This window comes from Danio rerio, chromosome 6, assembly GCF_052040795.2.
Source record: "Danio rerio strain M-AB ecotype USA chromosome 6, GRCz13ab, whole genome shotgun sequence".
Taxonomy (NCBI): Eukaryota; Metazoa; Chordata; class Actinopteri; order Cypriniformes; family Danionidae; genus Danio; species Danio rerio.
In genome coordinates this window covers 31955001-31978835 of record NC_141026.1, presented here as the reverse complement: position 1 = coordinate 31978835, position 23835 = coordinate 31955001, and the positions used below count along the sequence as shown (strand labels likewise).

The following is a 23835-nucleotide window of genomic DNA, read 5'->3' as shown; positions in this document are numbered from 1 at the left end:
CCAAGTCTACGATCCAAAACCAGTATTCAAATGGTGATTTTGATGGGGTCAAAACCAGTAGAGTACACCTAGCAAGCATTGTGTGTGTGTATATATCTAAAATAAGTCCAATGGATGACCACCCATAGACATTTTGGCTAAAACAAGAGTAAAATGAGTCTGTCTCCCTGCTGAAAAATCCAGCTTAAACCAGCCTAGGCTGGTTGGCTGGTTTTATCTGGTTGACCAGCCTGGTTTTAGAGGGGTTTGGGCCATTTCCAGGCTGGTTTCCAGCCATTTCCAGCCTGGTTTTAGCTGGTCTGGCTGGAAAATGACCAGCTAAATCCAGCTAAAACCAGCCTGGTTTAAACTGGACATAGCTGGTTTTGGCTGGGCTCTCATCCTGGCTAGGCTGGTCAAGCTGGTTATAGCTGGTCATCTCCCAGCCTGACCAGCTGAGACCAGGCTGGAAATGGCTGGAAGCTAGCCTGGAAGTGGCCAAAAACCCTCTAAAACCAGCCAGGTCGACCAGCTAAAACCAGCCAACCAGCCTAGGCTGGTTTAAGCTGTTTTTTTCAGTACGGTCAGTGAGAATCTAACAGACATCTATTCCAAAAATAGACAGGAATGAATGACACATGAAATATGTCTAATCTGTCTATTTGATGACTAGCCTATTTTTGGACTTTAGACATCTATTAGACATCTTGGCTAAACAAAGCTAAATTTGGTCTGACAGTAAAAATCTGTTTAGTCGTCTATTAGATATCGGTTAATCTACAAAATTACATGGTGTAACTATCTCTTTTGAATAATTTTGTTTTTTATTATCATTTAAAATCTCAAAATCATTAAAGTTAGCCTAAAATAGATAAGACGCCAGTTCAAGATTCCTTTACTAAGATAAAACAGTTCATGTTCAGTCAGAACTTAAAAGTCTTTGGCTAAAAATATGGACGCTGTTAAACATCCACAGCAAGAGTTCATGTGAAGGTCATGCTTGTGTATCATTCAGAAGCGTAAGACGCCTGACCTAGCCCACCTTCATGAATAAGCATGTGCTGCCAACCCCCTCTTTTCCAAACAGTCTCGCTGTAGAGAAACACTGTTTAAGGCCCCATTAGGAGTGAATACAAGCTTTGAAGCCTGAGGCACCACACGTGCGCAACGTCACGGTTAACACGGCTGAACGTAATAAAAACTACAAACTTGACTTCAGTATGAGCTCAAACACTTGATTTGGCGGACAAAACGAGGAGATGAATGTATTGTGAGGCCATTTAGGACAGTATTGGTCTTGGGTGACACCTAGTGGGGCTCTTTAGCAAGCCTGATACTGATACAGTTCATCTCCACACGTACACAAAAGGCTTATTATGATCTAATTATGTTGAGACAAACCAGAGTCATGTAAGAGCTTTAACACAACACCTGATTAGCTATTGAAATATGCAGGCAGTCAGCTACTTCACGCTACTCATCTGCTTAGTATGTTTACCTACAAAAATCTTGTTCTTTAATCAAGTTAAACAGAAATAAAGAATATGAAGAATATCTGTATTTTAAAAAAAAGTTTATTTAGGACAGGTTAGGGTGATAGGTTAATATAAGTTTTTTAAATCAACGATTTATGTTGTATTTTAAAATAAAATGGAAGTAAAATTTTTTATTTTATTAATGTTGATGCTATTTAATGGCTTTGAGCCAACATGAACTAACAATAAAAAAAAAATCTCATCTAATGCTTACTGAAACATTTACAAATAAATCTTTGAAAAATGTTAAATAATTGGCAAAATCAATTATTTTTATTAACATCACTAAACTGCATTATTTCGCTCTTGATTGATTATTGATAATATAATAACACTAATACTAAGATGGTAATGGAGTTTTAGAATGACCAAAACAACATTTCAAATGTTTTGCAGTGTGCTCTGCCTGCTGGTTCGTCCATTTACACACATTTTTATCATCACATGATCTCTTATAACAAAATTACATGACCTTTTTCTAACGCACATACTGGAATTTGTACGATAAGTGTTTCCATTGTAGTTTATGCACATCTTTTCTTATAGAATAAAAAAAGTTTATCCTACTCAGTTATATGCATATTTTTTATGTACATTTTCAAAATGTATGCTCATCTTGGCATTTCCATCAACCGATTTTTTTAATATGCATATCTCCAAAATGCGCAAAAAAAACCAAAAACTTGTGGATGGATGGAAACGTAGCTACTGTCAAGCCTTAAGGCTAATTTAAACAGTGTTCTAAATAAAAGTAATGACATAATAGAAGGAATATTTTCCATATTAAAAAAAAGAGTTTTTGTTCTAACCAACATCCAAAATGTATATATATAAATATATATATATATATATATATATATATATATATATATATATATATATATATATATATTAGAAACTGCTTCCATCTCTTGCAGCTGAACAAGATAAACTGATCACTTCAGGTACACCTCATGTGCTCAATTCAATGTTAACTTCTAATAATGTGAGTTTGAAGGCCATTTTACATGACATTAATCGCCATACTGAGAGCAGCAGCAGCAGATAGTTTACCTCAGATCTAGAAAATAAAATAAATCGTCTAAAATTTAACTTTAGATTAAACTTTGTCATTACATACAACTACAAGGCACGAAATGCAGTTTAGGTCTAACCAGGAGTGCAGAACTGTGACCCAGTGCAAGCCAACACATATCAGTGATTCAGCATTTACATTTAATGTTAAAGAGGTTTATTGTGTATAAACCTTACCATTTCATTGCAGAGCAGTAAGTGCACTATTCTGTGCTTCTGAATGGCTGTTTTTAAATTTCTGTCTTGTTTCGTCTGGTGGTAAACAGCCAATTTATATGTCAGTTGCATGTAACCTGCTCACCTAATGTTTAAACTCGTAATATTTATATTAAGTGGTAATTAATTAATGTTTCTTAAATATCTGCAAACATATCATGGTATTTGCATGCTTTAGAAAAGTCTTAAATGTACATGCAGCACCCTCAAAATACTTTTATTCAAATTAAAGCATGGATTCATTTTAGTTCATTTCAACTCTTATAAATGACTAAAATCATCTTTTTGTATTAGTAAAATCAAGCATCAAGCAAGTTTTAAACAAACAAAGCAACTTAAACATTAAAAAAATTATAAACAAATGGACCTCACAGGAAACTGTTACCATAATACTAATATTAGAGTTAGAGTTAAAATAAAGGTAAGTTTCAATGCTTAGACTACAGCTTTCAATACTGCCAAATCACTGTCACCAGTCCTAATACATTTGTTATCTGTATTTTCATATACACATTACCACAATTTGATTTTTATAAAGACAATCATGTTTACATAATTGCTATAAATGAGGAGGACCTCTCTCTGCTCCAATCCCTGAATGCAGACACAGTGGAAAGCAATGCAGCAGGTCTCTTGTCATGTCTATTTCAACCATGAGCCCTGTCGGTAATCTGGAGGAACATTTTAAATGTGCAAACATGGCAGCACGGCGATGTGTCTGAATGGTAACAAACTTAACTGATAAAAGACATAGTCAACCATTCTCCAATTCTCGTACAGCTCTCCTGACAAAAAATGCTTGCTGCAAACCAATAGCTTTGCTGTATCGGGGCCTGACAGCACTGAAGGAAGAACATGCAACAAAACCCATGGGTTATGAAAAAAACACATACGACCTGTGGGATGCGCAGACACGGTCTCAGTCATGGAGTCTCACAGCTTGGCAGGTATAATAATAATAATTAAGAAGCAGGGTCTTCTCATAGGATAAGAAAACTCAGCTATGAATAATAATGAGAAACTGTCATTACTCTACTAGCAGATTTGTGCTACGTTACCAATTTTGATCTTGGTTTACAATTATTTTTGGGGCGGGAAGATGAAATTAGAAGACAAATAAGCTGGATAATTTTGACAAGCTCAAAAATATTCAGTTTTCCCCACAATTAAAGCTAATAGGTGCTAACGTTGTCTTTACAGATGCTCAACACACAAATCTGTTAAAATTAAGAGTCACAGATTTTTTACAGTCTCTGCAAATCTGCAAATCAATTTTAATTAAGGTCAGCAATGTGTCACTCATTGTTATTAAATATATTTCTTCCTGAATTTGTGGCAACAACAACCACAACAAAGTGGCAACAACAACCACAGTTTATTTCTTTTGCACCAATTCCGATAGCATGTATTCAAAACTTCATTACAACACAAGTGTCATAGTTCTGATAACACCAAGGCAAGGCCATGGGTTTGATTTTCGAGAAATGCATGAACACATGTATAAATGCAATCTAACATTTTTGTGTGTCCACCCTCCACCCAAATGCAAGAAGTGTGGCTTTTTAGTTGTCAGTCAACAACAAAACCAGAAATTCCTGGCTGATGCTGATAGCTTTAGTATACCCAGATTTCAGCGAATTAGTTTGCAGCTTGGCCAAAACACAACAGCAATACAACCATGTCCAACTACTTGCAGAAGTTATTATGCAACATTTTCTTACTCATCAATACTGGCAACCCATATTTGGCTATGCAGCCAGACAAAAGGCTCAGCATTTGTTCACTGGTACCTTTCAAAGAATGCAAATACAAAAAGAGCCAATCAGAAACCCAAAACAAGCCCCCTAAGCTTAACTGAGTTTAAAGAAGGATAGAGGGAGTTCAGAGGGCAGGTGGAGAGAAAGATTGAGAATGATTAGGGGCCATTCACACAGAATGTGTGTATGCGTTTAAAAATGTGAGAAATGCACTTTCACTCTGTTAATGGCAAATAAAACCAACGGTCACACACACTCATCAAGCACATGTTTACATAGAAAAACAATGAAAAGGTTGGAATGGAGATTTTCTTTTTTAGGCTGCTACTGAAACTAGATGTTGGAGTGATACTTTTAGTGTTACACTGGCCCCAGACCTGTAGTCAGCTATTTTTAACGTTCAAAATATATAAAGTTCTATGAATGAAAAACTATTTAAAATATTGTCGCTGAATAAATTCACATCCATGTCTCATAGCTGCTGTCAGACGCAGGCTGAGTAAAAGAGCTCTAGAGGGTGCTGCTACAGTCTCTGCAAATCTGTGTTGCCATATGTAGTTATTATACACATTGCATCATTAAACTTGTTTTTTATTGGACACAGTGGTGATAATTTGCTGTGTAATCCACTAGTGTGATGACATGAAAATAGGCTTCCGGGTCCAAGCACTATTTTAAACTGTATGGGAAGACTCAGCAAATGGTAATAATAAACGTTTACTTTCAAAAATCATGATTGCGATATACACTTTACTAGTACCGGGTCAGTCCAGGCAACGTTTTTCCAATCGTCTATTGTCCAATTTTAGTGAAACTGTGCAAACTGTAGCCTGTTCTTACCTGACAGGAGTATCACCCGGTGTGGTCTTCTGCTGCTGTAGACCATGCGCTTCAAGGTTGGATGTGTTGTCTGTCAGAGACGCTCTTTTGCATACCTCGGTTGTAACGAGTAGCTATTTGTGTTTCTGTTGCCTTTCTATCAGCTCAAATCAGCAGTTTCTGAAAGACTCAGACCAGCCCGTCCAACACAAACAACCACCTTCAAAGTCACCTGAATCACCTTTCTACCCCATTCTGATGCTCGTTTTGACCATGTCTACATGCCTAAATGCATTGAGTTGCTGCTACAGTATGTGATTGGCTGATTAGAAATTTGCATTGACGAGCAGTCGGACAGGTGTACCTAATAAAGTGGCCAGTGAGTGTATATATCCATGCATAATATCCAACGGCCAGAAAGTGATTAATTTTACATAAATTGTTAAAATATTGGGAGTTTTTGATGCAGCAAGTCCAGAGAATGTTGTGTGCAACATGATTTTATATACAATTCATTTTAATGTGTGACTCCATACATCACGACTAACGTAGTTTTTATAGGTAACAAAGTCATCTATTTCTAAAATACAATATTTGATCTTATTTGGTAATTTTTTGGTGAAATTTCTATGGGTGTTTTTTTTTTTTTTTTAGAAATATCTGGCAACACTGTAACTGAGGCACTTGTAAACTCCACAGTAAGACAACCGCTATGTTCATCATATTATCTGTACTAAACTGTCAAACATTATCACAACAGAAAAGCATAGTAACCCTTGTTCAACAGATCTGTGCAACAATAGAAATTTAATTATTGGAAGTAGGCTACATGCTATTTCATTAAATGTAGTTAACAACCTGTACATTTACAGATGAAGTCATGCTAAAATTCATAAACATTGATTAAACTTTTAAATAAATGACGTAGAGCAGGGGTGTCAAAAGTTGGTTCTGGAGGGACTGCAGGTTTTAGCTCCAACTTGCCTCAACACACCTGCAAGGATGTTTCTAGAAAGCCTAGTAAGAGCTTGATTAGCTAGCTCAGGTGTCTGATTGGCATTGGAACTAAACTTTGCAGGACACTGGCCCTCCAGGACCGAGTTTGGACATGCCTGACGTGAAGCATAAGTTGCCAAATCTTACTAAAGAAAATGATTACAGCAACAATAACAATGTATTGCTTCATGTAACACAATTATAGGACTATATATTATCTCCAGACCCCACTAAAACAGTTTTATAAGAAAATGTCAAGAAATATATAAGTGAAACTGCAAAAGAAAGTGTGTTTCATAGCATCCATATATTCTAGTTTAATTTGAACACCAAGTCACTTATCAAACATGAAATAAAATATGACATGGTAAGGTTTTTATTCTTATGTCTTTGTCTTGCATAAACAACTGTATGTATTATATTATGGATGATACTTTCAAGTAAGCCATAAGTTGGTCTACTGAATTCTTTAAACATTTGTTTTGTTACAACAATCAACGTTGAAAAAAAAAAAAAGAAGAAGTATCTTTTACATTAGAGTCTTCATTCATTGTGCCGAATAACACAAATCTTCAGTGTCTCTGTAATCAGCAAACTTTGGTGTCAAAATTAACCAATAAGCCAGAACGACACCATTAGATAATTAACGAGTCTTCTCAGACTGACATCTCCATTTGTGATCCAATCAGAGAATGCCACCTCAAAGGACACATGCTTACTTGTATTAGAACCTTGGATGATTTGAGTGAGCCTTAAGAATGAGTTACTTCTTTCCGAGCGACAATCTGCAATCCAAAAAAAGATAGTCAACATCAACTATATTTTTACACAATGCCATTAATTACACGTTTATTTTTCGATTAGGCATGTATTATTTTACTACTGGTAAAATCTTAACTGCCTGTCATATAGGAAGTTGTGTAAGGACTTTACAGTTCTTACTTGTTAAAAGAGTCATCCTGTAGATTCATAACCAAACTATCAGCACTCAGGTACACCTTGTTCTGTGAAGCGGCCACCTGTAAAACAACCTTCATCTGGTCAGGCCTTTCAGAAAGAACAACGTAACATTCATCTTATTCCAAGAATAAGACAAATAATGTTATGCCAAAAAAGCCATCCAAGACCAGCTGAACCTTGGCAGAACCACTAGTGTACATCAAATATTTACATGGGTGAAAAACACACCTTTTTCCAAAGCGTACCGTTTACATCAGGAAAGCTCATTAAAAATAATGAGTAAACAAAAAGCCACGTTGTGAAAAAAAGTAAATAATAACACTGTACCGTTTTGGCAATGTTCTGTGCTGCTCTGATTCTTCTTAGTTTCAGGTATCCAGGGTTCTTTGTGACAGCCTCCCCTAACTGTGAAGTGGATCAGATCATAAACAAATACATAAACAATTTCTTATACAACATTTTTGAAAAAGATTCGATGATATATAATATTATTAATTTTATAGAAAAATACTAATAAAATAATAATAATAATAAAGCAATCTCTAACAATATAACATTTTAAATAAAAAAATGTTTAGTTTTTTATTTTGTTAAAATAATGTTTCATAATGTTTAGTTTGTTTTATACATTATATAATATTATTGCATATTATTTAAATACAACAATATAAAATATTATTTAAAAATAGTCATAATAATATACAAAAATTATATTAGCAATACAATGTTTATATCACATTAAGAAAATATGAAATAATAATAATAAATAATAGATGGCTTTTATATTTTTATATTTATATTTATATATTTTAATACTTATGTAAAATAAGTATTTGGACCTGTGAGTTCTTGACAAACGATAAATAATTCTAAATATAAAGGAAATACCATTTTGGCTGCCTGAGCTTCTCCTTCAGCTTGGATAATCTTCTGCTTCTGTTCTTGTTTAGCTTTCTCTACAAAGAACTGAGCTCTTTGTGCCTCCTGCTGGGCTGGAAGACCATGCACACTTTTAATAACTAATTATTTGAACATAATTTGTGCAGCAGCACAGAAGAACCAAATCTTACTAACCAACTTGTTTAGCCTCCACAGCTGCTGTGTACTCCCTGCTGAAGCTCAGCTCTGTGATGGCCACATCATCCAGAATAATGTTGAAGTCTTTAGCACGTTCAAAGAGCTCCCGTCGGATGAGCAGGGAGACCTGCAAAAAAACAATCAGGATTAAGAATATTATCAATTTTAGGCTGGATAAATAAATTAGGCTGTTTTCAGAATCTAACACTTTATTTTTCACTGGATTTTTCTCCAAAATACTACTCAATTTAATGCATTTGTTTTGGAGAGAGGGAAACTTGGTGAACTAAGATACAGTTTTATATTGTTTATAAATGTTTTGCTTTTATTTTCAAGACTTTTGACTGGTTTTCTTTTTTATGGAAGTTGGTTTCTGTCATTGAATAAGAAATAAAAAATGTTTCTCAGAATTGTGAGATGTAAACTTGAAATTGCAGAACTGAAATCTAACAAATCTGAGAAATAAAGTCAGAACAGCATGAAATAAACTATCAATTGAAAGAAAAAGTCTGAATTCTGCGATAAAAAGTCACAATTGCGTGTTATAAAGTCCTAATTGTCACTTTGTATGTCTTTGTACATAATACTAAAAATAAAGTGACTCAGAAACTATGCTTGCGTTGTCTGCCTCTAATAAAATGGAGATTTCTTGTTTACTAAAATCATCCCAAAAATAGTACAATCTTTTCTATAATTGTGAGTTAATGCAATCCATCCACTGACATGTCATTAACACTCAAGTTAAGGTAAATCTCAGTAACAGGAATCTATACTTTATCTCTCACAATTCTGACTTTATTTCTGAAAAATAGAAATTTTTTAATCTCAAAATTTGAAATATTTTTCTCGAATTGGGATAATAACACAAAATGCCACAATGCTTACTTTATATCTTGCAATTGCAACTTTTTTTCCCACAGAATTCTGACTTCTTCCTTGATCTCTTTCAGAATAGCAAGTTTGTATAAAGCAAATCTGACATAAAATATCACAATAACTTTTTTTAGTAGCACTTAAAAACACTTACATAATTCATATTATTTGTAAATGTGACTTCAGCATCAATGTGACTGCAAATATATGCTTTTTTCAACAATGCAATTGACACAGTGTGAATTAATTGCAAATTATATTTATTTTTTTACACAGACCGTTGAATGTATAGTCTTTCACAATATGCAGCATTTTGATAGTGTAATCACACACTAGAATTATCTTTTTTCCCCCCCAAAATTAAAGTTGCAGTAATCCCCTTACTCAAAAACTCATCCAATCGGGCATCTATTATTATTGCCAGTGTCAGTTTGTAATTCTAGTTCTCTTTTTAAAATTAATTTTTCAACTGTGAAACGGTTTAGCGTTGAAAATGACATCCTGAAGACTAAAACCAGATGAAGATTTCGTTTTTAAAACAGTTCAGTTGTTAAAACAGTTTTGGGAAACAAATCATTTAAAATGTAGAAACTGCATTAAGGTACAAATAATAATTCCTTACATTTATATGACGCTTTTCTGGGTACTCAAAGCGTTTTACAGATGTTGTGGGGGATCTCCTCATCCACCACCAGTCTGCAGCATCCACCTGGATGACGCGACGGCAGCCATTTTTGCGCCAGACCACACACCAGCTTATTGGCGGAGGAGAAAGAGTGATGAAGCCAATTACGATATAAGGATGGCTAAGAGGCCCTTATTGACAGAAGCCAGTCTACAAATTTGGCCAGGATATCGGGGTGACACCACTACTCTTTTCGAAGGATATCCTGGGATTTTCAATGACCATAGAGAGTCAGGCACTTGGTTTAAACGCCTCATCTGAAAGACGGTGCTAACTGACAGTAAAGTTTCCCCTTCACTATATTGCGGCATTAGGACCCACACAGATCGCAGGTTGGATAGCCCCTGCTGACATCACTAACACCTTATAGCAGCAACCTAGCTTTGCCATTTGGTCTTCCATTCAGGTACTGACCAGACACAGCGCTGCTTAACTCCAATGGATGACTATGCACAAATGTAGGAAAGAAGATTGCAAAAATAAAAATAAAAAATAAAAAGAGTGCATATTAGGACTTATGGGCCCCAATGGCTAGAATTGCTTAGGGCCCCCCAAATAACTAAATCCACACTACACTTTACACATATAACTGGATCACAATCAGCTGCACACAATTTTCTAGAAAAAACAACAACATTAATTTGTAGAAGCCTTTGAAAAATAAGAAACAGACTGTGAGAGAATACTAACTTGGGCTCTTTGCGTAATTAGTTGGGAGGCGTTGAATTTGGCAACCACGCTCTTCAGAACTTCGTTTACAATGGACGGCAGCACGCGCTCATCATAGTCCTGCCCCAGCTGCTGGTACATGATGGGCAGGTTGGAAGCCAAAGGTCGTGACAACACGCGCAATGCAATGTTTACCATCTGCAGGTCTGAAAACATTACATATACATGAAACTTACAACTCAAGACCTTGAACTACATACACAAAAACTACACAGGGTTTGTACACTAAGCCCAATGTCAAATTCCCTGAATTTCCATGACCTATAATAAAGGAAAAGATAGTATTTTGAATCTATTGACTCAAAGCTAAGATTTAGTACAAAATTAAGTTTAACAGTTGGTTACTTAGGACAAATAATGCTTCAAATGGAAATAATGTCGTGTTGTCACATCACATCTGTTTAGGATACAGTACTAAAGCCCCAAACAAAGCAGGACTGGAGGTTAGATTGATTTTAATTTAAGGGAGTGTTCAATGCTTTTAATTAGACTATAACATTGATTTAAAATACTATGATTAATCTTAACCCCTGAATGGTTGGCCTTTTTCAATTATGTCAGTGACCAGTTATGCTACAAAAACAACATATTATGTAATAACTAGCTAGCTAACATTCTAGCTACATTACACAAGCTAACACCTTTTGATCTGTATTACCAATGGGACTTTAAAAAGTTAAGACTTTGAGCTGTTAACTGCATTTGACTTATTGCTGTTTGACAAGCAGGGAAAGAAAAGGCAGTTAAAAATAGCCTAACCATAACAATGGGCATGAAACAATGTGCTAAAACAGAGTATAGAAAAGTTACATTATGATAAATGGGAAGTAAAATGACTAACTATAGAAATCCTTGATGTTCCATGCCTTAAACAAAAAAGCACAATACAAGCTGCTGCAATAATAAAAATACAGTGTTCAAAAGACAGCAAAACACAGACAAAATGTTACCTTTGCTTCCTGTTAGAGATGATATTTTTCTTGGTCTGGCTCGGATATCATATATGATTGGATACTGAAACCATGGTATCCTATTAGAAGAATGCAAATCAGAAACAATTTAGTTACAACTTTACTATTTTATGGTGAAACTAAACATGGGATTTTGTACAGAAGGCTATCAGTTGAAAGGGTTACCTGAAGTGGAGACCCTCAGTGAGGACGGTATCTAACTGGACCCCTCCAATTCTGTTAAAGATAATTGCTCGTTGGCCACCCTCCACTACACATAAGAACAGGTTTGTCAATGATTACACAAGTAAAACTCTTATTTCAAAAATTTTACACTAGTTCAAAAGTTTGGGGGTTCTAAGATGTGTAATATTTTCAAAATAATTTTTAGATTTATGATCAAAAATCAGTAAAACAGTGATACTGTGAGATTACCACTTAAAGTAAATGTTTTACTTTTTTCTATATTTAAAAATTTATTTATTTTTTACTGCAAATACTACTTTTCTGACACATGATTTATCAGAAATCCCTCTATTTCTAGGAAACTGTTAAATTCCTCAAATGTTTTAAAGAACAGCATTTATTTAAAGCAAATCTTTTGTAACACCTTACATGGATTTACTGTCAATTTAGGTCATTTATTTAAGCTCATGAAGTTATTTAAGCCTGTGTAATTTGACAATGTAAATAGACTCCATTGCAGCTTCATTAAACAGTCAATACATCTAAACAGCCGTTTTACCCTAATTTTACTGCAGTGAAAAAGATTCATTTAATTGCATTAATTGAATTCATGACTCAAGGTTTGTGAATTTACTATTAGTGCATACTAATTTTTCCATACATATACTAAGGTTGTTATTTAATGATTTTTTTAAATAGACAAAAATACTTCAGAAATCAATTTTACAGGGCTATTTAAGAAACGATTCAGAACACTAATGAAAATAATGATTCTATAACAAAGTGATAATAATTCACTTTTTTTTTTTAACTTAGACAAGTGAAGTGATTTATTTTTCTGAAGGACATGCACACAAGCATACAGCTTAATGTCAAGCCTTGTTACTGATCCCAGACTGCTGAGTGGTAGTGTACAATATAGTCACTGAGCTCCAGTTCTAACTAATGTACTACTATACCATAGTAATGTACCTGTATAAGTGGCTTCTCTAACTCCATAAGCGAGTGCACCTGCTCCAATTAATAACTTTAGTCCGATTCCAGCGCCCCTCGAACCTGAGGATATGCGTCCCATCAAATCTCTCAGGTTCTGAAGGAACCTCTGCAAGACAACAAAATACACACATTTATTCCCGTGGAAAGGTCATATAACAATGAGTATGTTTTTGAAATATACTATTAAGTAGTCAACTAATAAACTGTAACAAATACTGTGGTATACTTATTTTTTACTATCGTAAACTATGGGGTTTTGTAGTATAACCTAGCCTGTAGTTGGAAAAAAACTAAAACATTGAGTAATTTATTTATATAGCTATACAAAGACACACAGCATTTACTATAAATTACTACTATTTTGTCATATTAACGTTACATACCACATCATCTTCACAGAATAACGTTGTCAAAGTGTTAAATGAGACGATGGCGCCATCCACTGATGCTTAATGTGTATACTTCTTCATGTCTAGCTTATATGTTTTAGTTTAATCTTCAAGTTGGATGTATTAAAATTTAATAATAAGCAATGTCTGAGAAATTACTTTATGAGCTGACATTCTGTCTGACACAGACAACAAAAGCGCATAATGTGCCGTGACCAATTCTTCATACAAACCTGCATGAATTAAAATCGATCGTAACTCTACACCTTCATTTAAGACCATGTAGTTTAACTGTAGTTATCTAATTTAAGAGTAAGGCACATAGCATGTAACGTGAACGTTATAAATGTGCTTAATGTATGACAGCAGGACAAGACTACTGGTCATGTACTGTACATGTGTAACTCTTGCTGTTTAGACTTCTGTAAACAGAATATGGCATATTGTAAAAAAGTTATTTGCATCAACGACCACCAATATCATTTTATAATTCTTAAGTAAATGTGTTAAAAAATAGACACCGGTACTTACGCTAGGCTCTTTATTCGCCATGCTTGCAAGCGCCACTCAAGGTCGTCATGAACAACTTCCGCTTTGACCGGAAAGAATTCTGGGTAATGAAGTATATTTTAAGGAAGTGTTTTTAATCTTACACGGACTTCCAAACACGATTATTCTCGTTTGAGGACCCCTATTCTGAAATGTAAATGCATCTATATAGTGTCCTATATAAAGAACCTTTTTAGAACTACTGGGGAAACACATTCATTTTCTATTAGTTTAAAAAAAATTATTTCTTTCATTTTCTTTTCGGCTTAGTCCCTTTATCTATCTGGGGTTGCCACTGCGTAATGAACTTTTCCAGCATGTTTTTTTTACGCAGCTAATGCCCATCCAGCTGCAACCCCTCACTGGGAAACACCCATACACCCTCATTCACACACATATGGAACTTAGCTTATTCAATTCACCTATACCACGTTTTTGGACTTGTGAGGGAAAGCGGAGCACCCGGAGAAAACGCTTGTGAACACGAGGAGAACATACTCCACACAGAAATGCCAACTGACCTAGCCCGGGATTGACTCAGACACCTTCTTGCTGTAAGGCGTTTGTGCTTTTGCTGAACCACCATGCAGCCCAATTATATATCCTAATATATTCACTTGCTTATTTTACATTATTTTATTAAGTAAATTTGTATTATTACTTAAACTATTATTTGTATTAATCAAATAAATTTCAAAATATAACATTATTTTATTTTATGTTAACTTTTTAATATTTGTCATGGTGTTCATTTATTTGTTACTTCAATAATTGTTTTAAAAATATATTTTTTATTGTTTTTTTATTTTACTCCAAACCTTCCCAGAGACTCAAAAAAAAAAAACAAAAAAAAAAAACAAAAAACAAATTTGATGTAAACTAATGTCAACCATAAAGAGGGTGACGATAAATATAAGTGTATTACATTATATTTCATTAAACAATATACACTTTCAAAATATTCCTTGAGATTAACAATGGCATTGACATAAAAGCAAAATGAACAAAATGTGTTGAAAACTTTTGAACCGTTTCTAATCTGTTCATATTCCACGTATGTTTGTAATGTTATAGATGACATATACATACAATGTGTGGCAACAATTCTCTATAAGATCACTCATTCTGCCAAGAAACGCATTCAAGCAAAACTGTAAAAGAACATCAATATCAATATTTTAATTAATTACATCATTTATTTTTAAAACACAGCCTATCTTACAGTTTAACTAAAAAAAAAGACCATGAATGACCACAGACTGGGAGAAAACCTTTTAAAAAGAGCTGAAAAGGAAGCAGTGTACATTGCAGGATTGAATTATAGAAGAAGAAAAAGAACATATACAAACAGGTATTTTACACAACCAGGTAGTCATGAGCATGAGAGCTCTTATGTACAAGTCTTTTTCTGCCATAAAACTGGTGTGACCGTTTGTGTCAAAACTGGGTTTTATTGAAATAATCCCTTTCATGCCGTTTTTACAGCATCTTAGAAGAAATACTCAATATGACGAGCATCTCCTCTCTTGTAGTGATGGGTCCATCCTCCGGAGTGACAGTAAAAAAAAAAAAAAAAGAAAAAAAAGAGGAAGAAAGGTACCATGTCTCAGACATAGAAGAGTCGTACCCGGGATGTGCTGACATGAAGGTCGTCATCAAAAAACTTGGTCTCTATAACAACATTACCACTGCAAGAGAAAAGCCATGATTATTACAGATCAACTTTGATTAAATTATATTATATCAGTAGCATACACTGAATTTTAAAAAGAAAATTCTTACGTTAAGACATTTGCAGGCATCATCTGTGACTCTGGTGCGGCTTCTATCAAAGACTGCCATGTGTTTGTTGAATTAGGAATCACAAAGCCAAACTCAAAAAACCACTCTGAAACAGACACAAAAGTGTATGCATGTTACTTTCAACACATTGTTATACACTGTAGATTTAGGTGGACTGAAAAAAGTTTTCTCCCAAAATAATAATTTAGCGTTTCAACTCATAAGTAGTTTGAACAAGCAGCAAATAAATAAAAAAATGTATATTGTATTGTGTATATATAACACATTTTTAATTTTCTGGCAATATCTGAGACATTTCTGAGTTTATATCTAACATTTTGTTTTAAAATAAGAGTTCATATGATTTTGTAAATATGACTTCTCACAATTCATTGTACATTTACACCTCTATCTTCTAACCTTTTTATTTTACAATTCAGAGTTGTCATCTTGCAATTTTGACCTAATTTTTCTGAATTCATAAATTAGAGATTGCAGAAATGCAACTATTTCTCAGAATTGCAACTTTGTATTTCACAATTTTAGCCTAAAAATAAAAAAAATCTCAGAACATTCACATGTTATTTGTTTTATTATTGTTTTATTTAGTTTATTGTTTATCCCATACAGGTAACAGACTTCCATATTGACTTGATGATAGTTCACTAAAAAATGAAAACTGTCATAATTTACCTTGACTTGTTCTAAACAAGTTTAAGGTTTTGTTTTTTTGTTGAACCAAAAAGTTAGAGGGGAACACCAACCCTCAAACTAGTTTGGAAGTCAAGGGCAAGTATACGATGACAGAATTTTCTTTTTTTTTTTCAGATGAACCCTTTAATGTACTAATTCAATAAAACCCTGAAAATTACTGTACATTAATATGTAAATGCAGATTGCAGCATTGGGCGGACAAGCGTGCTTCGGCCAGGTTCAAGGCAACTGTACATAGTGTAAGTATGCCCTTAGATGTTAGTATCACAGACATCAGTATTACTAGTTTTTTAACATATCTATAATCTAGTGTGCTCCAAAATGGTTATAAAATTCACGTTTAAAAGATATAAAATTGATACAAACATGTAAAGCTTGTAGTTCGTCACTTCCTCCTAAGTGGATCAACGTTTTTTTCCACGTCAGCTCATACTACAGTTTCTCCCTATATCTTTACCAATCAAATGCTCTCTAGTATCCGTCATGCCCCACCCCCATCAAGACGCCTCTCATTTGCTTTCATTTGATGCACTTGAGCTCAACCACTGGCAGGGAGGTGATTAAAAAAAACAGCCAATAGTGTTTATTTTAAGGGGAGGAGCTACACTATGTCCCACCCTCTCTTCATGTTTCGGTTAATATTAAGTCAAACATCCATATGCATATTTCAAAGCGTTTCACAGGACCTTCAAAGGAACCAAAGACATCTTGCAAGAATTTATCTGAACCATTACTGCTATTCATTATCAAAAAGTTCAAGAAAAGATTTTCTGAACAACCTTCTAGGCACTGGCCTTTAAAGAAAACTTTCTGCTCCAGTCGGAATTTTTCCAGTTTTTCTACTGAAGAGAAATTCAGCTCTCTGGAGACAGCTTTACATTTGAGGATCTTCTTAGGAACTCGAGCTGTAAAAAAAACAAAACAAATTCAGGTCCGTTAGTAAGCAGACATGGCACATTCTCTACTAAACTCAGAACTCACACAATGAGAAAAAGAAGTGAAAGCGATCCGCTCTTGACCTCACACTGACATCACTAAATAGCTGTGAAGTAGTGGACATAAGAGAAGAACTGGCGTAGCCTAGTCTAGTCAACAGTTTAAATCTTTAATGCAAGGTAATGCTGAGAACCACAAACCTTCATGTTCTACCCCAGGAAGAGAGAGGTCTTCGGTCCCCTGCCAGAGAACCTTCCCTGTCTCAGCATCTCGAAGATTCATCCAGTTTCTGAAGGCAAGTCAAGGCATGTTCAATATCTTCTGATTTCAACTTTCAACATCCAAAATGGAATCTGGTCAAATTCCCATGGTGTCAATGAGAGATAAATAATACAACATAATCCGAATCATGGGTTCACAGCTCAGGAAAATGAAAGTTTACTTTGTGTCCATTCAAAACTTTCTTTTACACAAGAACAGATGTTCAGTAGATTGTTTAACAGTTCAAAAAGAAAATTAACTAAAAAATGTCTATTACATAAGTTCACAAACACTAATAAAGACCACTAGGCTCAATCCCAATTCTAACCCTTAGCCCTTTCCATTACCCCTCGTTTTGCGCAGTCACGTGAAGGGGTAGGGGTGTTTCAATTCCTGTGAAGGCGTTGGGCTAAGGGAAAGGGCTAAATACCCATTCAAATGGAGATTTTACAGAACCACACTCGAAAACAAGCGGTATGAAAAATTTCCCAGAATACACCTTCACCTTGTTTCAAGGGCCAAGGGGATGGGGTAGGGGTACAAAAATAGAATTGGGATTGGGTCTAAAGAACACACTAATGACCAGATTCACCAACAGCTGATTCAACCAATTTTATCATTATTAAAAAAATAATTTAAATACTATCTGCCAGGATTTACTTGGGATTTACTTATTTTTACTTATTTTTTAAGGATTTACTTATTTTTCTGCATGTTTACTGAATATGGAATAAAGTATGACTTTCACTTTCAGATGCAAAATAAAAGAGACAAAGTACTGAAGTAATTTACAAAGTTTTGTGGTTGTCAATCTACTGCTCTTAACGTCATTATTTAACAAAAAACGCATGTCTTAACCCGCTTTGCTCTGCTTTAAGTGGCCCTACGTTAATTTTAACTATTTGTAGATTGAGTTGGTCATGGATCTTGTTTCATCGGGTTTTCTTTCATTTGTAAACAGTCACTAGTTGTACCTTTCACTAGGGCTGGGCGATAAAATCAGCATTGTCAATATCGATCAAAAAAAGTTTGATATGAAGTTTTGGTATGAAGCGATAAAGTTGTATTATAATGTGGCTCCTGAGCGTGCGCCTTGGTAGCAATGCCAATAAGCTTAGGGTGCAAGTTTGTCACTTTCCAATGGAGGCGCGCGACTTGCACGACATGCAAAAGGGAGTGTGACACGCACATGTTGTACAAGTGCCGCGCACATACACATGTGACGCACATTATCCAGGCGCACCTACAGTAGTTGAAAAACATTTTCCGAATGCTGCAAGCACACCACAATTCACGCAAGTAGAACTAACCAATCTGCTTCACATGGAACATACACATTTCAGTAATAACAGCAGACTAATTACCTCAGACAAACACAGCAAGCCAAACGCAGCCAAACTTTTAACTTTTAACTTTTCTCCATAAACTGCAGCAACGTTTTGTCCATTTATCATCCTCTGAGAAAATGGTTGAGGGTCACCTACTTGCAGAAAGACAGCAGAGGAGCGTGAGCGCAAAGCGCATTGAAAATAGAAAAGGAAACCACATGCTCACACTTTTCACTACAGGTCAGAATAACAACATACGCTAAAATGAGGAGATTTTTGTGAGGAGACGCACAAAAAGGATTTGAGGATGTTGCCAGAGTGGCTTTTTGGTTTATTTTCTTGTGCATCCCAGCCATTAGCACCCAATCTGAAAGATAGTTTAGCAGTAGTAATGTAGTCATCCAACTTCAGGATTTGTAATGTTGCAATATGTATTTGAATAATGATGGCTGGTTCCTTTACTTGAAAGCTCAGATTTGATTATCATAATTTGTTTTGTTTACAGAATTTGAGGTTACTATATCATTATTATTTACACCTTAAAGTTTGCTTTGATTGTTCAGTATTTACGCTTTACCATTGAACACACTTTGTAACATTTTGATTATCAAGTTTAAGAGTCTCTTTAACACTTATGTTTATTTTATTAGAAAGAGATCAGATATATTGTTGAAATATTTTAGTTTTCAACTGTTAAAACCATTTGCCTTAGTAATGTTGGTGCACACTGATCCTTCTTTCGTCTTTGTGGTCTCAGGCAAACTTGATTTGTTTGTTAAGGGCACTTTTACAAGACATAGACATGCTTAAAGGCTGTACTAAAAGTCCCCCACCCCCCTTTTCATTAAAGTTCAGCATAAAAAAAGAAATGCTGTCAAAATCCCTGTCCCACAATTTCACAAAACAACTAAAATGCCAGGCTAGCAGTTGGAGATGTCACTTTAGAAAGAAAAACTGCACGCCTGCCTGCCTGTACACTTTGGTTGCACCCACTACCATTGATTTGTAGCTTTTAAAAAACAGCTTGTTATGCAAGATGTTAACTGGAAGATGTTGACCGAATATGTTAACTGGTATTTTCTTTATATATATATATATATATATATATATATATATATATATATATATTTTTTTTTTTTTTTTATAGAGTAAATAGTTTGACTATTCACTGCCACTTGTTATTCCTAGTGGTTTTCCCATAGGCAAGCAATTTGTAAATACTAACGCAACCACAGAAAACAGCTTGCTTCCATAATGCAGAATAAGGTGGGCATGACAATAAATTCAGCAGGTGAAAAACAGTAAGGGACAAATAAATTATATCTGACTTTGGGAAAAAAGAAAAAATAGAACATAGTATGTACATATTACATTCATACTATGCACACTATGTACATTTATTTTATGTTATACACATTTGTATATTATATATATTGGGGTGTTTGTGAAATAATTTGAATTCAAAGTAAACACATAATCAAGAGAGTATGCAAATTTGGGTGCAGTCCTATAATCTGCCACTGTTGTTATGGTTGTCAACTAGGGCTGTGCAATTAATAAAAATCGAATCGCAATTTGAAATTTGCAAGAGGCTGCGATATGAAATGTATATTATATAATTTCCCCCACCCAGAGCAAATGCGTGACTGCCGTGTGTGACAGTCTTACTAGCTGATTGAGTGAGCAAACATGGGTTCTGCCCAATCAGAATTACGCAATCGAACTATGAGTGCTCACAATGAAACAAACAGATTAGATATTTTCTCCAAATCTCACAGCCCTATTGTCAACTACTGAACAAGTATACACATTTGTATGACATCACTCTTTTTATAACATTGAGATTTTTATGGTTTACATGGAGACTATATTGATGTCAATCTGCACTTTAAAGGGAAAACAAGCTTCTCTGGAGTTAAACAGTTCTGTTTTACCATTTTTTTAACCCATTCAGCTAATCTCAGAGTCTGGCAGGAGCACTTTTAGCTTAGCTCTGCATAGGTCATTGAATCAGATTAGACCATTGGCATCTGGCTCAAATATTCCAAAAAGTTTTTGGCTCTATTGTAGATACATTGTATGGTAAGACATAAGGAAAATGAAAAGTTGGTATTTTCTAGGCTGATATGGCTAGGAACTATAATCTCATTCCAGAGAGTCCATGGGACAGCATCAAAGTTATTTATTATTACATTGTTACACCAGAATGAAGGTGTACTTTCTAGTCATATCAGTTTAGAAAATAGAAACTTTCTGTTGGTTTTGGCACATGCTACAGAAGGGTAAATTTGATTAAATGATTTATAGTGAAATTAATTTCTGGAGATTGGCTGAATGGGTTCAAAAATGGTAAAAAATAAACTTTTTAAGTTTTCTTATTTAAAAAAAAAAAAAAAAAGCAGTGATCCTTCAAAACTCGTTTTCACAAGTTATTATTTCAGGCCCTCAAAATGCTGTAGTAGTTAAAAGTGGTGTTGTGTAAAAGCCTGCTAAATCTGGCTCTTTCTCTGAATATCTGGTTTAACAGATGAATCCACCTGTTTCACTGTATTGAAAAGAGCAACTTCATTTATTGTATCCTGTTACAAATATTTATGTGTTCCACAGAGAAAAGAGTGTTATGAATTTAAAGGCCTGCTCACATCAAGGATGATAACTATAACAATGAAGATAAGCTCACAGCACTACTATAATAGTTTTTTTTTTTGGTTTAGCAGATAAGAATAAAACTAGTTAGTTAAAATATTAATAAAAAAGTGAGTATCCATTCAACTATAAAGACCTGAAGCATTCAAAGTGCAAGACTGTGGATCCCAACACAGAAATTGCTACCTTCATAGTCAACATTCTTGGTTTGAACTGACCTTTAGAAAGATGTAATGGGAGATTTATTCTTTTAAATTAAATGGCATCTAAAAGTACCTGACCAAATATTACTGACAACACTTGAAGTATAAAAACAGCCTGATTTGTCTGCTAAACAACGGTTTGTCAGAATGCCCTGTGCTCAGTGTCAGTGACATCTGACCTTTTCAACTCCGGAGCACCTTTAAGAATCTGTCAGGCTGGTAAAGCACTCACACAAGACTGCATGTGTCATTACAGGTGCACAGCACAGGTCTTGGTTACCAATCCCAATGAGATCTCACTCAGGAAGAGACACAAGATTGCTACATCATGTATCACTAATCCTAATCCATCCTTCAAGCATTAATAACAAATAAATGCTCTTTAACAAATGCAAATCCCCAAGTTATTCTAGTGTTGAATTAAGCTGATCATCAAAATCCTCCATGCTAACAAAAATATACATACATACATACATATGGACAAGAATAATTTAATGACATAAACAGACACATGACAAGCTGTATATATGAATGATTAGAGAATGCAACCACCCGCCCCCCAAAAAAGTAACTTACTTTACTTCACAACTTATTTGTTTCTTCACTATATTTCGAATTAACAAGTTACCAATTTATAGCAGTTTTTTTCTAATAAATTCTAAGAAATAATCAACTGTTGTTCCACTTACTTTGATCAGCACAGCTCAAGTACGCCATTTCAGTTTTACATAGATTTATTTGTTGTGCTAAATGACAATGAAACACAACTGAAAAATTGATTTTCACAACATATTAATTTAATAGTATATATTTATACTAATCTTAAGACTTATATTAAGACTTATATGAAACTAATTTGATGCATTAAAATACTTTTAATTAATTTGGGGCAACAACATGATCCAGGATTCACATTCAGCCAATTTAATTTCCAAATCATAATAATAATAATAATAAAATAACAATGCACTTTAAAATATTAATGCACTTTAAAAATTATTTTAGCATACTTATGAAAAGTAAAAGATTTATAATCCAGTGTTGAGTTGCATCAAAAAGTAATTATATGTTTAAAATTGTAATTAAATTTCTTTCCTAATTACTTTGTCTGAAAAGTAACTGATTTACCCATTACATACTTTAATTACTTGATTAAATACTGCTTAAAACTACTATGAATCTCAATGCATAGATACTACAAATTAAACTCTTTTGATTCTTTAAATGTAAGAAAAATGTTATCTTTTAGTATCATTTTTAAAAATAAAACACTTAAAATCTTAATTAATATTTTTAGCTTGTGCTTCATCCCACTCCATTTTTGACCATGTTGAAATTTATTTTTTGTTAATGATATTTTATGTATGATATTTTTGTTCGAAAATAAATAAATCAAATTAAATCAAAACATGCCTAATTATTGACAACATATTTCATTTCTTTATATAAGACATTTTATCTTTCAGTAATTGTCAGACAAATCAAACCTTCTTCAGTTCAATTACTCTGCTTTTCTGAATTTATATTTTCATAAATTTCTGAATCAAATGTTTCTTAAATGTATGCAAATTTATTCATAAATGGAAACTTTAGTCAAAAAGTTGATTAATTATGCAAAATATATTTTAATCACAAAAAATACTCCTCAGATTCTCTGAATTAATTTATACAGAAAACTGTTGAATTTATGTAGTATGTAAGGCAAGTGCATTAAAAGTAACTGTAATTCAAATGTAATGTATTTTTTATTTAATGACATGTCAGTAACCAAGACTGTTTTCATGGCAGCAACATTTAAAAAATAAATAAACAATTAAAAACAACAAACAAATACATAAATTAAATTAGAATTTTGTAATAATTTTTTGTGTTGATTTTTTTTTCCTGGTGTCACTTTGCTAAAAATGTCACTAAGAGTTCATTTAAGAGAGAGTTAATAAAAAAAGCCTTCTGGAATCATTATGAGCAAGACAGTCCAGTAAAATGTATATTACAGTAAGGGGAGTTGTGCAGTAGAAACATTGAGTGGGGTCCCCAGAGCAAAAAGGCATGGGTTAATCGGGTCCAATACAGTAACTGTAATTCAATAACCTAAAAACTAAAAGTAATAATTTCCTTTACTTTCTTCAGTAGAAAAGTTATTTAATTACAATAGCTATATTACATAACCCAATATTTTCAAGTTCTACATCCCG

At 34.0% G+C, this 23835-nt stretch overlaps 2 protein-coding genes across 3 annotated transcripts in view; both read right to left on the bottom strand.

Annotated features, from left to right (window-relative positions):
* Nucleotides 1-6665: 6665 nt before the first annotated feature.
* Nucleotides 6666-13817, bottom strand: phb2b (prohibitin 2b). 2 transcript variants are annotated; one of them, NM_001002681.2, is given in 10 exon segments: nt 6666-7161; nt 7319-7395; nt 7664-7741; nt 8225-8328; nt 8411-8540; nt 10662-10846; nt 11651-11730; nt 11837-11921; nt 12809-12938; nt 13753-13817. In NM_001002681.2, coding segments are annotated over 10 exon segments (912 nt in total). In that variant the 5' UTR covers nt 13774-13817; the 3' UTR covers nt 6666-7139.
* A 1131-nt stretch (nt 13818-14948) lies between these two features.
* Nucleotides 14949-23835, bottom strand: part of pde6d (phosphodiesterase 6D, cGMP-specific, rod, delta) — a 12519-nt gene continuing 3632 nt past the window's right edge. Inside the window, 4 exon segments of the mRNA NM_001002708.1 lie at nt 14949-15458; nt 15553-15658; nt 17046-17171; nt 17403-17491. Of these exon segments, the coding sequence (NP_001002708.1) occupies nt 15377-15458; nt 15553-15658; nt 17046-17171; nt 17403-17491 (403 nt within the window). The 3' untranslated portion in view covers nt 14949-15376.

What these genes read in the sequence shown, in the direction of transcription:
- phb2b (XM_087255405.1), bottom strand. Translation starts at nt 9,971, where the DNA reads ATGAGGAGATCCCCCACAACATCTGTAAAACGCTTTGAGTACCCAGAA. An exon ending in AAGCTCAGGCAGCCAAAATG is followed by an intron (nt 7,742 to 8,224) that starts GTATTTCCTTTA and finishes TCCACTTCACAG; the next exon opens with TTAGGGGAGGCTGTCACAAA. An exon ending in CACAGAACATTGCCAAAACG is followed by an intron (nt 7,396 to 7,663) that starts GTACAGTGTTAT and finishes GTTGTTTTACAG; the next exon opens with GTGGCCGCTTCACAGAACAA.